At 30.2% G+C, this 17,365-nt stretch overlaps 1 protein-coding gene across 5 annotated transcripts in view; it reads left to right on the top strand.

Annotated features, from left to right (window-relative positions):
* Nucleotides 1-17,365, top strand: part of Atg17 (autophagy-related 17) — a 113,424-nt gene that overhangs the window by 2,988 nt on the left and 93,071 nt on the right. For all 5 annotated transcript variants that reach the window (XM_089176093.1, XM_015318963.2, XM_015318964.2 and 2 more), the window contains exon 2: nucleotides 906-2,039. In XM_089176093.1, coding sequence (XP_089032219.1) covers nucleotides 1,972-2,039 — 68 coding nt within the window. In that variant the 5' untranslated portion in view covers nucleotides 906-1,971. The remainder of the gene's footprint in view (nucleotides 1-905; nucleotides 2,040-17,365) is intronic.

The raw sequence follows: 17,365 nt of genomic DNA, 5'->3' as shown, positions 1-17,365 counted from the left end.
TCTTTCACTCTTACTATCTTTACTCTCTTCATTTTCTTTTTCTCTTTCTCATTCTCTTACTATTTTCATTTCTCTTTTCATTTATTCTCTCTTCTCTCTCTCTTTTTTATTATTTATTTATTCTCCTTTTAAATTTACTATTTATTTACTATCACACTGTCTCTTTCACTCTTACTATCTTTACTCTCTTCGTTCTCTCTCTCTTTCTTTTTCCTTTTCTCTCTCTCACTCATTTTCTTTTTCGTTTTCTCTATCCCTCGTACTCGTTTCACAGTTTCTTTTTCTCTTTATCTTCTTTCTCCCTCAGTTTTCTTGGTTACTCTCTCTCTCTCTCTCTCTTTTTCTTTCTTTCTCTTTCTCTCTCGCACTTGTTCCCAAGCAGAAAAACACGTCGTGAGAGGCCGTGGACCTTTCTGTCGGCCACCAGATGAGATGATCTTGCGTGATACAACTCTGTTCCTTTTCCTTTCCGTTCGTCGCTCTTTCGAGTTGTCTTAGTCTTCTTACATTAGTCGTCGTCGTTGTCGTTGTCGTCATCTTTCTTTCGGCTTCCATTAAAACGACGTTCGTTTTCGAGTAAAAAAATAGGTGGAAAAGAGAAGGAGGAGTAGGAGAAGGGAACCGGTTGGTTGTTTAAGAGAGAAACAAGAATTATATCTGATGTGTATCCTTTGCCTTTGTTCACCAAGATCTTACCGAGTTCGCAACCTTTCTCCTTTTTCTTCTCCTTTTCTATTCGCATTATTTGAATGTATATATACACACTCATCACACATATACACACACATACACATGCATACATACATATATATTTATATTATACTTATATTTGTATCCTTACTCCTACAACAATTTTTTCTACATACCTTCACAATTTACAATTAAATGTATATATTCGATTGAAGGAGCAGAGGAAGAACCCCAGACTGTTGCCGACGTCTTCTTCTAAAACATAATTTAAATATACAAGGATAATACCTCGAGAAAGAATAAGAAGATAATATATCATCGCACATCACCTATTACTGCTGCTGCTATTACTACTACTAGATAAAAAGGAAATACAAAAAGAAAGAGAAACGAAGAGACACAATAATAATAATAATAATAATAATAATAATAATAATAATAAAAATAAAAATAGATATAGAATAAAAAGAAAAAATAAACATACACACAAACGCAAATCTAGAAACAAATCAAAAGAATAATAAAAATAGATTAATATAATAAGAAAACACGAAAAAAAAAATTACGAAAAGAAATTAAAAAGAGATCTTTTCGTTTATAAATAAAAAAAGAGCCTGTTGTAGAAGGCAACTGTAATCTCTGAATGATCTACGACGCGATCAAAAGTCGTAACCGAGGTAGAACCGATAGAATAAAAAGTTATAACAATAGTAATAATAATATAAGTCAAGATAATCGTCCTTGTAATCCTCGTCTTGGGACGAGATCATCCACCTCGTTGTGTTTAAATTCTTCGTCAAGGCTTTCCTTCTCCTATTTTTTATCATCATCTTCATCGTCATCGTCATTGTTGTCGAAATCATCGTCCTTGAGGAACAACGGGATCGTTTCAACGATCGATGCGGCATAGACAAACCGGGGCCGTACTCGCGAGCTTCGAGAAACCTGGGGTACGGCCCCGATCGAGCTGACTATTGGGGGAATTTGTCCCTCGAGGAGGAGGGGAAGGAAGAAAAAAGGTCAAAGGAGAAAAGCAACACAACTGTCACGTAGTTTATGGGAGAGGACCAAAAGGGAAAAAGGTACCTGCTGCTGCTGTTGCTTTTGTTGCTGTTGCTGCTTTTCCTCTAGGAGAACCTTTCGGAAATCATTGTTAAAGGAAAAGCACGCATGCTTCGAACTAATCGAAATCGGTGAGGATACCTGAAAATAGGAAAAAAGAACGAGAGGAAGAAGAAGACTTTTAGTATTCATTTTGATCTCTACCTGGACGGCATAAAGATGCTCTACGTGTTTCATGTGGATACCGGCACCACCATCACTTTTAATATCAACCAAACCATGGAAACGTAAGTTTATTTTTTATTATTATTAATTTTTTATTATGCTTATTACACATTTTTTCTATTTCGAATGATGCTTTTTTTGTGCACATAATATTCCGTTATGTTTTAAAAATCATATTTAACTTTTCGAGTGCTAAATACTTTTACCTAAAGTGTTTTGTAGAAACGGAATAATTTATTATTAATCAGATTCTAATAATAAATTATATTTAATAATAAAGTTTTTATTTTCTGAAAATATAATTTAATTAATTAATATAAAAATTACATTTTTTTACATTAATATTAACAAACACGCATATACGTTCATAGCACTCAAAGGGTTAATCCATCCCGGAATTTAACTTTTTTTTCAGAAAATCATGCGTTTTTCTACTATAATAATATTTTTTTTCGAAACGATAAAAAATTGATGTGATTTTATCTATGAAGGTTCTTTCGTTAACGCTCCGAGTAATTTTTTTTTTTAAACATTTTCATATAATAATTATGAAAAATCAGAAAAAGTGATTAAATGTTTATTTTATTTTATTATTCGTTGAGTTAAAAAAATATTTCTTATAAGTGAAAGATTGAATTTTCGAAAGAATTTATTCCGTGAGTTTTATGTGTGCTTTGTGTGACCAATAAAATTACGCATTTCCTGAGTTTTGTAGAAACTTATATTGTCCTAAACTAACTAGACTTCCTCCGGGATTATGTTAACTCAATTTTTACAGTAATCTCCGAAAAAAATTGTCACGAAATATTCGGAGTAACCCAACGCTCACTTAAATCCTTTAATATTACTGCAATTAGGGAAACATTTCGTTCCCTAATTGTTGCTAAGGGGAAACATGATTTGCATATATGTAGATAAATGTGATCTGCAAAAGTGTTCAAGTAAAGTTTGGAAAAGTGGTTGTGACGTAAAAAAAGAATTAATTTGAAGTGCAAATACTATATTTCTATTTTTTTATATAACAGTGGGGTCCATTTCTGATGAATAAAATAACCTTATCAATTAAATATTTTTAATAGATATTATTAATTCCAAGACAATTATTATAAAGGAAATAAATGATAAGAATATTTAACGCATTCCTACTAAAAGAAACATTTATTCGAATCTTTCTTTTTTCTTTTTTCACCAAATTAGATATTTTTTATCTTTTACGTAATTGCATATAAAGAATTCATAAAAAATAGGTAAATATACTTTGTTTTGACGTTTATAAGTAACGCTTAATAAGTTTTTAAGATAATTTTTATGTTGTTTTCGAAAATTGTTGTTATGAAAAAAAAAGATGACATAAACGCGTAAATGTTGAAATAAGTGTGAACAATATTTGATAAATATTAAATTATACAAATATCAATTATTGATATTAATTTGCGTTTAATAATGATAATATTTTATTTTCTTTCGAAATTTTATCAGCTGTTTATTCTTATCAAAACTTTCATGTCTCAAGGTTATTATAAGTGAATCACGATAGATTTTCTTTTTAAAATGAAGATTCTCACACTCGGAAAAATAAACAAAGAACTTTAGTCTGATTTTTATCTTCGGTTAACTATTTTATTTTGTAAATTTTAATGAATATATGATAAACGAGTAACTATTATCTAACCTGTTTTGTTTTTTTTGTATATTTTTATTAGACGCGTTAATTGTTTATATTTATGTGTTATGTTAACCCATTAGCTGCCTATGGATACATTTTCCAATTTTTTTTCTTTTAATAACTGCAACTTCAGAACAATATATAGTCGTTAAAAAAATGAAATCGTATCACGTGCTCCATATTTAAATAAAAACAACAACAATTATGGCAAAAAAGTTGCAGTATATTATTATGAAAATTATTATACAATAAATTTCATTTTTTGTTGGTATTTTTATATTGTAGCGGGTAATTATAAACTGGATGTATTTATTAGATTGTTTGAAAAGTAATTTCGTTGTTGCAATAAATAATTTTATTTTCATATTAAATATTAAATATTTCAGAAACCAAGACATTTGAAAAGATCGTGAATGTTCAAAAATGATCAAATTTGATGAATTGAAATGATTATACTTTTAAAATATAAACAAAGTTCTAAATGATGTCCGAAATATTTGTTATTATTATTATTATTATTATTATTATTAGTTGGCATTAGGAACTTGAAAGTTCATTGCCGCAAATACCAAATCCCGCCATTGTTCCCGTACCTGAGCACGATCCTTCCATTCGTGGTCTTCCCATCCTATTCCTTTCAGATCTCTTTTAATAATATCTTCCCATCTACGTCTTCCGAAATATTTGTGGAATATAAAACTATTTTGATATTTAAAAATAAGCTTTGTTAACTCTATAAATTTTTTGACAAAATACAAAATTACTTTTCGAACTAATCCAATAAATTGGGTGTGTATTAATTAAAACTCCAATTACGATTTAAAACTGTAAAAATATTTCGAATGATTTTTATTTGAAAAAAAAAATACAAAGAAAAAGAAAAGAACAGATTATACAATAGTCATAAAATGTGTTTTCCTTTGTGTCGTTTGCCTTTCGAACGAGAAACGGTTTTAATGACGTGAACGCGGATCGATTAAAGCCGGACACAGTACATATCTATCTATATATATATATATATAACGTTCAATGATGTGATTTAGAGACGGTTAAAGGGCCTCGGTTGGTCAGCCGTCGAGGAAAATCGATTAGGTATATATTTGTGTGTGTGTATATATATAAATGAATGTATTAGTCATAAATGAATAATAGAATCGTTTTTCAATTATTTAAAAACAATAAGGAAAATTGAAGAAAGAAAGAAATCGTTCAAATGTCAATTAAATTTGATAATATCGTATTTATCGAGTTTCGTTTAGATTATTATGATGACATTTGGAACACAAGTGTAGTTATTTGAAACTTAAAAGGAAATACTTTGTATCTTCTTTACGTGCTTTGTGCTTTTGTGTCCCCTATTGGTTCTAAATATAAAAGGAAAGGTAGGGTACTTGGAAAATAAGTCGAACGAGATAAATCGACCAAGTTAGAATCCAAAGTATTTACAATTAGAACCCCTATGAGAACTTTGAAACATATTGTTGTACTGCACATTGAAGTAAAACCTGCAATCAGTTTTAGTTCGATTTTTTGTCAATTTTTGTCAGTCTTGTATCGGTATGCCGTGTGTGTGTGAGTTGGTATATTAGATAAGGGTTCAGAACAATCATTAATTTACAAAAATTTTTTTTAATCATTTTTTTTTTTTATAAATAAATCCAGCCTGCATTCGTTTAGGGAATCGTACACGTCGTCCTGATCTAGTTTAGAATCATTGAGGTTCCTCTGTCCTTGTGTCCCCTGTTATCGACCTCCCTGTTATCACATCGTATAGTTTGTTCGCACATAATGTTGAGCAGGTTTCAAACGATCAACTGACAATCGTACGTTTTTTTCGTTTACTCGAATAACAAAAGTCTTCGGTGATTGGTTAATCACTCTGAAAGATCAGTCATATGGTGGCTGGCGCGGTCCTCTCATTGCATCGTGATGGAAAAAAACGAACGAGCAAGTTTGCAAATCCTTGTGCACTAATGTCTTTTCCTATCCGTGCCTTGATGCCGAAATTGGTCGAACTGCTCGTAAATGCGTCCTTAAATTCGAGACGAAGTCAGATGTTGTTTGCCCTTTTTGCTATAAAAAGAATTCACCTGGCAAACGAAGTGTAGTATCATACACTAATTCTGCCGGGCTTGATTACAAATCCTCTTTGTAAACCGTTCCTACGCCCAGCAAGACTAATGGCAAAACATCAGTCCACACTTCAGTCTCATAGCAATTAATCGCAGCTTTAAGTTGGCGATGAAATAGTTGAACCATACCGTTGACCGTTGGGTGATACACTGTCGTTCTGATATGAGTTGCTCCTATTAGTCGTGTTAACTCCTTAAACAGGTTTTACTCAAATTGGCGACCTTGATCAGTCGTTATTCGTAACGGTGTTCCGAATTTTGCTATCCATCCGTTGACGAACGAGCGAGCAACGCTTGCAGTTCCATGTCTCGGAACGAAAAAGCTGGCCAACGTGAAAATCGCTCTACGAAGTCATGCAATACCAGTACTCGTGCAAAACGGGCAACGATCCCACGATGTTGATGTGGACATGTTCGAATCTTCCCGAAGTATCCGCGAATGTGCCGATGCGTGCTTTCGTGTGTCGTGCAATCTTCGATCCTTGACATGGTACACAAGCCCTTGCCTATGTACTGCAATCTTTACGAATGTCTTACCAGACGTTATCTGTCGCTGACCAATTTATACGTCGCTCAGGCACCTGGGTGCAAAAAACCATGAAGCGAGTTAAAAATCTGTTCGCGGAGAATTCATGGAACGTATGGTTGAACTTTTTCCTTTGAGACGTTGCAATACAGCTCCGCTTTGGTTCCTGGAAGCGTGATCTTCTTCAGTTGCAGGGACTTGTCGGTTCGTAGCAGTTGTTGGTGATCCAATTTCTGTGTATTGTGATTCACTGCCTTCATGACTTCCCCAATGCGAGACAGAGCATCCGAAGCGACATTGTTCAACCCTTCTATATGTCGGATATTAGTCTTGAATTGTTTAATATAATCAAGATGGCGAAATTGTCTTGGAGAGCATTTATCGGGTTTTTGATTAAACGCGAAGATCAATGGCTTATGGTCTATGTAAACAGTGAAAATGCGTCCTTCCACGGCAAAACGGAATCTCTTAACGGAAGCATAAACAGTTAAAAGCTCTCTATCGTACGCACTATACTTACGCTGGGCCGCAGTGAGAGATTTAGTAAAGAAGGCAAGAGGTTGCCATGTGTCGTTCACTCTTTGTTGAAGCATTGCTTCGATAGCGAAATCTGAAGCATCCACGATTATGGCTAACGGCGCGCCGAGTATCGGGTGCGCGAGCATCGTAGTGTCCTTTATATCCGTGAAAGCTTCTTCTGCTGTTTTAGTCCAGCTAATGGGAGCGTCTCCTTTTTTCTTCGTGCCCGCTAATAAAGCGTTAAGCGGTTACTGCAGGGAGACTGTATTACGAATAAATATCTCCGATAAAAGTTTATCATTCCGAGATATCGACGTAACTCCTTGATGGTTTGAGGTTTCTGAAACACACGTATAGTTTGCACTTTTTCTTCTAAAGTACGAGTTCCTATCTTATCCATCGTGTTTCCAAGAAACTGTACCTTTGCTTGACCAAATACACACTTCGATGCGTTTACGACGATTCCGTACTCGCTCAATCGTTTGAAGAGTGTACGTAGGTGGTCATCGTGTAGTTGGTCGACGTTCAAAGCCACGAGAATGTTGTCAATGTAAACGTAACAAAAGTCTAGTCCTCGGAGAGCTTCGTCGATAAACCACTGAGAGGTTTGAGCTGCGTTTCACAGGCCGAAGGGCATCTAGCAGAATTCGTAAAACCCGAAAGGCGTCGTCACGGCGGTTTTCGGTATATCTTCCTCAACTATCGGTATTTGATATGTTCTAACCAAATTAACAGTCAAGAAGATCGTTTCTTCTCTTCAGAGAATGCGAAAAATCCTCAATGTGCGGCACAGGATATCTATTTTGAATAGTCCATGCATTTAATGCTCGATAATCGCCAAAAGGTTCATTTTTCTTTAGGACGAGATCTAATGCTGAAGTCCATGGGTTCTTAGAAGGCCTGATAATCCCTTGCTGCAGCATAAGCCCGAATTCAGAGCGTACCAATCGCTAACGCTTCGGTGGTAATCTTCGTGGCCGACAAAATAAAGGTTTACCGGGCGTCGTCTCGATCCTGTGCACCGTGCCATGCTTGATTTCACGGTTCATTCCAGGTGGACGTGTGAGTTCGGGATACTCAAATAATATCTGCAGATATCGTGAACCTCCAGTAACTGTCTTAATGAAACCGATTTCGCCGAGCACTATTTGTCCTTGTGTCGTTAGTGACGTCACGATGTCGACCAAATGTTGATTTCACATATCAACTAGCAAATTGTAATGTGCTAGGAAATTAATGCCAATTTCCGAAGTTTAAAGTCCAAATAGCGATAAGAAACGGAATTTTCGTCTCGTGGTCGGTGACAAAAATGCGGCGCGTTTTCAATCCGTCCATGATCGCCGCGTTCGCTGACGGTTCACTTCGTTTTCCGACTTTCGCGCACAGGGAGAACGGCACTACGTAGCCTTATCGCCAAAAGTACGATGGTACTAGCAGTCCACTGATGAACTCGTACCTGCCCTCTTTTCTGCGCTTCGAGTCCTACTCTCGTTCTTGCTGCGAGAATAACTTCGCAATCTAGGGCGTGCTTGTCGGCGCATTTGTTTCATCTCCTGGACCAACTCATGTACTACTTGCTTGAGCTTCGTCATTTCAGACGATGGAGAGGCAACTGACGATTTTCGGATTTGTTGTCGCGTCGTATATTCTATCCGCCAGTACTGCAGCTTTGTCGAGCTTTCCTTTTGTTTGTCGAATGAGAATAGCTTACAAATTGCGAGGTAATCGATCGATCCCAATCTTGTGAAGTAAAGTTTCCGGTACGCTCGTGCCTGCGAGGTTCGCCAGGTGTCTGGGGAATTACGATGGTTTTCTGTCCTCCATTTCTTCGCGAGCTAAAAGTTGACGAATTTTCTCTTTTTGCGATGTCCAGAGTTGTCGAGTCAGTTCCGTTTTTCTCGTAACGGCCTGTTATCGGAGGGTTCTACAAAATATCGCGAACTTCTGTCATTGCACGCTTGTCTAATCCCGATAACGCATAGTGGAATTTCATAACATCCACTGTAATATTACCGATCGCGAACTGCGATTCTAACTGCGTAAATTAAAGTTCGGGTTCTTCCGCGAAAAATTGCGGTATTCGAACGCCTACGCGAGAAACTTCGTTCGCATTGTTCGCTGCCGCCTGTGTCTTCGTCATATTGCTCTGTCATCATACAAGTAATGTATTCGTTAATTTAAACGAAATTACGTCGGGTTCACCATTGCGGGGATAGGAATATATAATATATATACATAAATAGCACTTTTATATATAGTATATATATAAATAATAATTTTCATTTATTTAGGAACTAATATTTGATACATGTTAATTTAGAAAGGGGGAGATGTAACCCGTGCAACATTTTGTTCGAGACCGTTTTCCTCTTTTCAGGATCGACTGGACTTCTATTATTCTGAGTTTCTCTTATTCTCGTCTTTTAACACTTAGCTAACCGCACGCACCACAGAGAACTGTACAGTTTCCACCGCGCTGTCCACCGATCGATCGGCTAAGTGTTCTAGAAAATAATTTTATGGTTGGCAGAGGCACCTTCGGAAATCCCGAACATAAAGAGCAATAAAAGACTTCAAAAATTGGTGCATTTTATTATATATTGTACTCTATAGAAATAAGAAGCTCTATAGAGAAAGAAGCGTTCCTCAGGTCAAAATGGGTAGGTCTACCCGATCGGTCGGCTAAGTGTTAAGCCTCCTTCAATGCGTTCGTAAAACCGAGAACTCGAAATATATATTTAGATTGAATATTCTCAACGCTAACACTCTCTCTTACCCTAATATCGTCGAGAAAAATTATTTCCTAAGAAGAACTTTCCGTCGTATCGAGTTCGATTTTATTTATGGTTGCCTTCGTATTTTTTTCATCGTTTTCCCCTAACTTCTTTACTGACCCGACGTTGCCACGCCGGCCGCCACAGTTTTTTTTTAAATATTTCGGTGGGATAATTTTTGTTAAATTATTAAACACTAATTACATTTTTTACACTATTTTAAATTTTAGTATGCAATAAAAAAGAAAGATTAAAAAATATTAAAAATTCATTGAGTTATCGTGCTGACATTGTCTATAAAAAACCATAGTTTTGAGAAAAAGTCGTAAAAGATAATGTTAATTTTAAAAATAAAATTTTTTTTTTATAATTTCTTTTTCTTATAGTTGAAAAATTAATGAAAAATGTCAACAATTGATTTAATAAAAATTAATTAAAAATATAATACAAATTAATAAAAAAAAAAATGTCAAAAATTGATTTAATAAAAATTAATAAAAAAAAAAATCAACAATTTATTTTTTGGTTCACAAAATAAATAACAATCATAATAATGTTTCAAATTTACTCGGTTTTCTGGGAGTTTGGAAGTATGTGAGTCCTTAAAAAACAGAACGATGAATGCATGAATGTGTGCGTATATGTATTCATGGTATCGGTTTCTCAGGTCGGAATACATTTCGTTGAAGGGCTGAACTGATACCTTTGCTGTTAGGGCGGCCCTTTTTTTGTTTATTTAGGTATCACAGATATGTGTGTGTATGTGTGTACGATTGTAAGGAAATCAAGAAGTATTCTACTATACTTCAAGTTCTAAATGTTTATATTACTCTCTTACAATTTGTCGTGTAAAATCAATGTTGAAATATTTTTTTTTTGTCTGAATTTAATGTAAAGAGTTCTTTTTATATTCATTGAAATATTTATCATAAGAATTTAGATATTGGTATACGTATCAATGATTTTCTTAAATTTACATGTCTAATTTTTCATTTACATTATCAATTTTTCTTTTTTTAGTCAATTGTTTAATACGAAATATAACAATATGCTTTTTTTTTTTAAATTTTTCTTTTTACATTTTTACAAATTCAAACTTGATTTTGAAGTTTACAGAAAGATTAGTTAATTAGTAAATGCGACTAATTAAATCATTCGACGAAAAAAGTAATTAATATTTTTATTTTTTTTATATAATAATATATAATATAATTATATTTCAACGTGTGTATCGTAAAATTAAGAAAATCGTGTGTGCATTTATCGACATTTGAAATTTCATGAAAGCATCGATTAGTTTTATTTTACCTTCGCATTAACAATCCTTTCGTTAAATCGTGTCATACCAACGTTGAAAAACCTTCCTTTTCCCAGAATCGATGGAAGTTACATCTGACGCAGGACTGTATATATGTATATTGCAACATGCATCATAAAACTTAGGAATCAATACATGCATCGCAACATTTTTCAACTACTACGGAAACTTGTAGTTCTACAATTCGACTATGAAAAAAAGATTAACAGAAAAATAAAGATAAAAAAATATATAATTAAAATTGTTAACGATATTTTATCAAATTGATAAATAATTGTTATCACTTAATAATAAACATTAATAATATTTGTTTATTACTAGATATAAGACATAAAGAAAAGAAAAGAAAAGAAAAAAAATATGGAAAAATACTTAAAATTGTTAACGATATTTTATCAATATTTTATCAAATTGCTAAATAATAATTATCTTCATTTAATAATAAACAATAATATTCGTTTATTACTATATACTATAAGAGATAAAAAAAGGAAAAGATAAGATAAGAAAATATATCATTAAAATTGTTAACGATATTTTATCAAGTTGTTCAATAATTTTCATCATTTATTAATAAACATTAATAATATGTGTTTATTACTAGATGTAAGATATAAAGAAAATAAAAAAAAAAAATAGAAAAGAAATGACACAAAAGTTAATTTGAAAATAACAAAAGTACCGTCCTTGGTTAAATCGTGGATATAACAAATGATTATATAATGATCACTCTAAAGTCTAAGCTTTCCAAAGACGATGACTGTAGTTTGAATGTCCGGAAAATACAACAAGACGTTAATTAGTTCCTCTCTCTTTCCCTCCTCCTCCTTCTCCTTCTCTTCCTTCTCATCATCGTTAGGAATAAATCAACGTTTTTCTCTTTAATATTTTTCTCCTTTTTTTTTCTTTCCTTTTCTTTGTTTTTTTTTCTTTTTTCGTTTCCTCTCTCATTCCGTTCTTTTCTTTATCTCTTAAAATTCATAAAATTGCTTCTTTATGCGAGAGGTCTTCTACAAAAGAGGTCGGTGAAGTGAAGTTATCCTTTTTTTTTTTTTTAATCCTTTTTTTCCAATTTTCCCTATCGTTAATTTGTTCTACCAGTAAGAGAGAAAAAGAAAAAAAAAAAGCCTCTTGTATAGAGTTTGCCAGGATATTTGCTAGGAAATAATAAAATGTAACGGAGCTTCTCGTGTAACAACGGAAAAAAAAAAAGGTACGGTGAAGAAAGAGAAGAAGAAGAAGAAGGGGTTAGGCTGTGAGTAGAAACAAGGAAAAAAGGGAAGGGGAAGAGAAAAGAAAAATTTTATACCTATTTCGAACTGTATGCAAGATGATGATGATGATAGGTCGTGGTCTTAGAAGGTTCTTTCGTTCGGTTAGACGAGAAGAAGGCATAACGGGGCTCTCTTCAGGTAGAAAGAAAATCTTTTGTCTACCATTCCTGCTCACACGTATACACAGTTCCACAGACCATAATGCGCAGATCAAAAACCCATAAATTTTTCGGTGTATAGTTAACAACTGACTACCCAAAAAATTCTTTTGTTGTCTGACGATTAATCTTTCGATATAATATCGGAATATTTTTGTTATATTTTTTTTCTTTACTTTTTTTTTTTATATTACTAATAAAAAAAACATAATAATAATTTTTAAGATATAAAATTTGATTTTAAAAATATAAAAAATAATAATAATAATTTGTAAAATATAAAATTAGATATTATAAATATAAAAAAAATAATATAATAATAATTTTTAAAATTTAAAATTTTATATAAAAAATATAAAAAATAATAACAATAATAATTTTAAAAAAATATAAAATTTGATATTATAAACATAAATAATAATAATAATAATAATAATAATAATAATAATAATAATAAAAAAAATAAAATAAATAATAAAAAAAAAATAACCGACTAAGCTGTGATTTTGAAAAAAAAACTATTAATAATAATAAAACATGGAAAACGTGAGATATTCAAAAATTTAACAAATATTAAATAAATATTAAATAATATTAAATAAACAATAAATAATATTAAATAAAAATTTTACAATGATTCGGTTATTTATGTTGAATATAAATAATTATTTTATTATTTTCTTTGCCCCTACAGTATTTCATTAATTTTTTCCTTTTCTTCTTTTCTTTTGTTCATGAAAATTTTTTCTCTTTTTTTTTTTTTTTTTTTTAAGTATAACATTGTTTTAGGAAAGTTTTAAATTTTGCGGTGACAAAGTTTTTCGTAATGTTTCCTTGTAGGAATTTTCACGGTCACCTTGATTGTTGCATTTTTTTTTCTTCTAATAAAACCTATAATCTTTTTCCATTTATTTTTAATCTGATTTTGGGATGATACAAAAGTTTTATAACAGAAATGGACAAATTGCGGTTTTTAAAAGTTGTTTGCCGTTTTTAAAACAATTAAGTACTTTTTCTTTTTTTTTTCTCTTGAGAACAATAGTAACGATTATTTAATTATGTTTAAATATACAGGATTATTGGTGCAACGTGATTAGCTTACAATTAAGATGTATTCAGTTTTAAGTGGGTTTATTGAAAATTCTTTTGTCTGGTATAAAATTGTTTAAAGAGATTTTTAAAGTAATTATAATAAACATTGCGTTAATTTTTAAGAACACAGTTTCAGTTTTTTCATTTTTTTATTGTTTTTTAATTTTTTGTACAATGATTATGCTAAAACTTATATTTTTTGTTGTTGAAAAGTTCTATCCTTGTGATGAATAGTACGTAATGCGATAGAAACAAATATAACCTTGTGATTTCTAGATCAAGGTTTACTTTATAGAAAATCTTCATAACAGATCTCAACAATATTTACGTGTGAGTCATATTCGTGATAATCGCAATAAATTTTTAGTAATACATAATACACAGAAGAAAATATTTACAATCAGTAACGTGAGAAAGATCAATCAATGACATTTAATATTATTCCATTAACAACAACTTTAGAAAGCTTTTAACTGCGTATTATTTGTTAGTTTTGATTAAATGAGTCATTCAGTGCTTTTTTTTTTTAATCAGGATAGTTGTTTACGAATGTTTTCTCCATTATCAATTGAAAGAAAATATTATACTTGTCGAAATAATTTAAATATCTGTTAAATGATAGACGTAAAAAGATGATGTGGTTATATATAACAAAAAAATAAAAAAGAATAAAACTGATGACTTTAAAAATCACGAAGGATCTTCGAAAGCCAGACAAAACAATTGATAAAAAAAATTAAAAAAAAATTAATTGTAAAACTGTTTTGTGAATCATGGTATATCAGATAATAACATGATTATCGGATCATTGATAATTGAAGCTTATTAAAGTTGCATTATTTATGTTTTATACTGTATTGTAATTATAATAATAGTCTGTAATATTATAGTAGACTATCTGTGTCCCGCCACGCGTTACTGTGGTTCATATGAGCCAAAATATGACGTTATCGTATAGATGAAGGTTAGGTTATGTTCAAATGTTTCGCGCACTCACCGAAATCTATGGCCAACAAATGACGCTGGACTTACCTGTATCTTTTTTTCTTTTTTTTTTTAAATTAATTAATTATTTTTTAAATAAATTAATGTAATAAAAACCTAGCTGTTTGCAAATGCAACATTGTGTCAAATTTTCAAAACAATCTGTAAAATATTTTCGGTGATTACCAATTAGGCACAAACATTTCTAAAATCTACATTTTTATTTATATATAGATTGTAATGTTAGAATATTAATATATAAACAACTTATTCACATTGTTTTTCTAGAAAATTAATAAATAATGTCCAAATTGCTATTTCGTGTAGTTCTAAAGTTGCAAAAAATTGCTTAAAAAAAAAATGATAAAACTATACAATTTTTTGCATTAAAACTTGTTTAACGCAATTAAACTAAATTTAAAATTTATGGATCATCGTGTAAATTATTAGGAAAAATTCTTGTAGAATAAACAAACAACTTTATTGTTAATCTCATTACTATTTGTTAATGCAATCTTTACAAATAATTTGTTTGTTACTAAAACTATTAGTAAACCAATCATAAATCAATAAATTGATAAAATGAATTTTGTGATTTAATTTTTCATTACAATTATTTATATTATAAGATACATTATAAAATTCATTTAATCAATTATAATTATATTATATTAAAAAATAAATCATTAAATCTATTTTTTAATTAAAATTATTTGTTTGTACAATGAAAATTATATAATTGATTTTTTCTACTTTTTTTTTTTTTAAATTGATTTTATCAGAATCTAACTGCTGCCACATAACCTTGATATTTCTGCTGCTTATAATACAATAATCATAGTTGAACGTAAGAATGTATAGACATTATAATAACATAATAGAAACGAATAATCATTTAACCTACATTTACATTTACATTTATAAATTAGTACACATCGATCATAACTTCATTCTTTAAATTTTTCTAAGTTTCACTATATAACTTTTCTTTTAAAACTATTATATTTCGATTAGAATTCTTATGAAACATGTTCGCAACGTTTTCGTATCATAATTATGTTTCCTTGATCTGAAGAAAAAGAAACAAAAAAAGATTAGTTTCTTTCTTATGCATAATTTAGTCATTAATTGAGTTGAGTAAAAAACATCGTTGTATTTTAAATGCACAAGTGAAACAAGTCTTTTTTCATGTTTTACATTCATCCTTCTCCAAATGGTTTTCAAGAATGGTTTTTTGTTCAATGTTAAGTTCCTTGATGATATCATTACTGTTAATGTGTTGGTTTTGTTCAATTTTTTTCCATCATTTTAATTGGGCTTTTCCAATAATTGGTCTATCAGACTAAAGAGCATCTTGGACATCACAATTTTCAGATTGTAAACGTTTGAATCAGCTTTGTTCAACACGTGTTCATAAACGTCACAAATTTTTGTACAGCCAGAGTCGAATTTTTTCTTTTATTTTTTTCAGAAAATATTCAAATGCATGGAATTTTTTCTTTGCGTTCACTTATTTCCAAATGCAATAATTTTTGATCGAATTAATAAATATTATATCTTTTTGTTTAACCCATATTTACTCTATTATACCACTACGATAGTAACCATAATAATTATTAATAATATATAATTAATATAATATATAATAAAATTTTTATTTTATTATATTTATTTTTAATAAATATTATATAATACATTTATTTTTTAATAAATAATATATAATAAAATTTTATTATAGAAATATATTTTAATTATATATATATAAAATTTCACATTTATGATTTTTAACAAATGTAAAAAAATAACAAATTATAATTTATAGATATTTTTCTTTAATATAATTACATTTTCTAATATCTATTTGAGATAGTACGGAATTATTGATAGGTTATATTTACAAATTAGTTTGAGTGTAAAGGGTTAATTACACTATGATATATGAGCTTTTAAAGTCACGCAAGTATTGCCAGATTCGATTAATGTAAGATCGAGTACTTCCCTGTTAAATAAAATAAGCATTGATGAGAAAGTTAACCGGAGGGCTCGTAATATTTGAAAGGTTAATACAGAACACTTAGATTCCAGTTAGTCCAACAGCCTAATTTTTATTCCATTATTATTATTACCATAAGTAATATAATCCTAAATCTATTTACCAAGAAAATAGAACATTATTTTTTATCAACATTCTAGCCACAATGAATTCAAATATAAAATATATAAAATTAATAAATAATTTTTTAAATATCAGCAAAATCGAGTAACGTGAATACGTTAAGTAAAATGAATTAAAAACTAATTTAAAGCAAAAAACAAAAATCATGTATTATTAATTCCAGAAAAATATGAAATAGTGATTTCTTTTAACCCATTACCCGCTAATTGCCTTTTTTGGGGACGCATTTTAAAAGTTTTTTTTTTTTGACAACTGTAACTTCAAAACAAAATATATTCGTTAAAATCATGAGGTAATACATCGTGCTTCATGAAAATATTAAAAATTCTCACTATTTTATTCTAAATCAATAATTAATGATATAAAGTCATTTTTATATTTAAATAAAAAAAACCAATTGTTATAAAAATACTTTTATTTGGTTAGTATGAATATCGTTATACAGTAATTTAATTTCTTTTTTGCATTCTCGTATTGTGGCGTGTAATGGGTTAAATATCATTAAAATCGAATAACGTGGACACGTTAAGTAAAATGAATTGATGACTAATTTAAAAAAAAGAAAACACAAATCATGCATTAATTTCAGAAAAATGATAAAAATATTCTTCATTAACATTAAATATATATACGTTAGAAGACATTAATAAAGAAATTATTCGAACTTGTAAAAGGAAGAGATAAAACAAGAAAGAAAGTTTTTACTGAATCTAATAATATCCAAAGTTTACGAAAATCGTTAGAAAATTAGATGGATAATTCGAAGAAA

This window comes from Polistes dominula, unplaced genomic scaffold, assembly GCF_049000335.1.
Source record: "Polistes dominula isolate Pdom_NZ unplaced genomic scaffold, Pdom_raw_medaka contig_21, whole genome shotgun sequence".
Classification (NCBI taxonomy): domain Eukaryota; kingdom Metazoa; phylum Arthropoda; class Insecta; order Hymenoptera; family Vespidae; genus Polistes; species Polistes dominula.
This window is presented reverse-complemented; position numbering and strand designations above follow the sequence as displayed.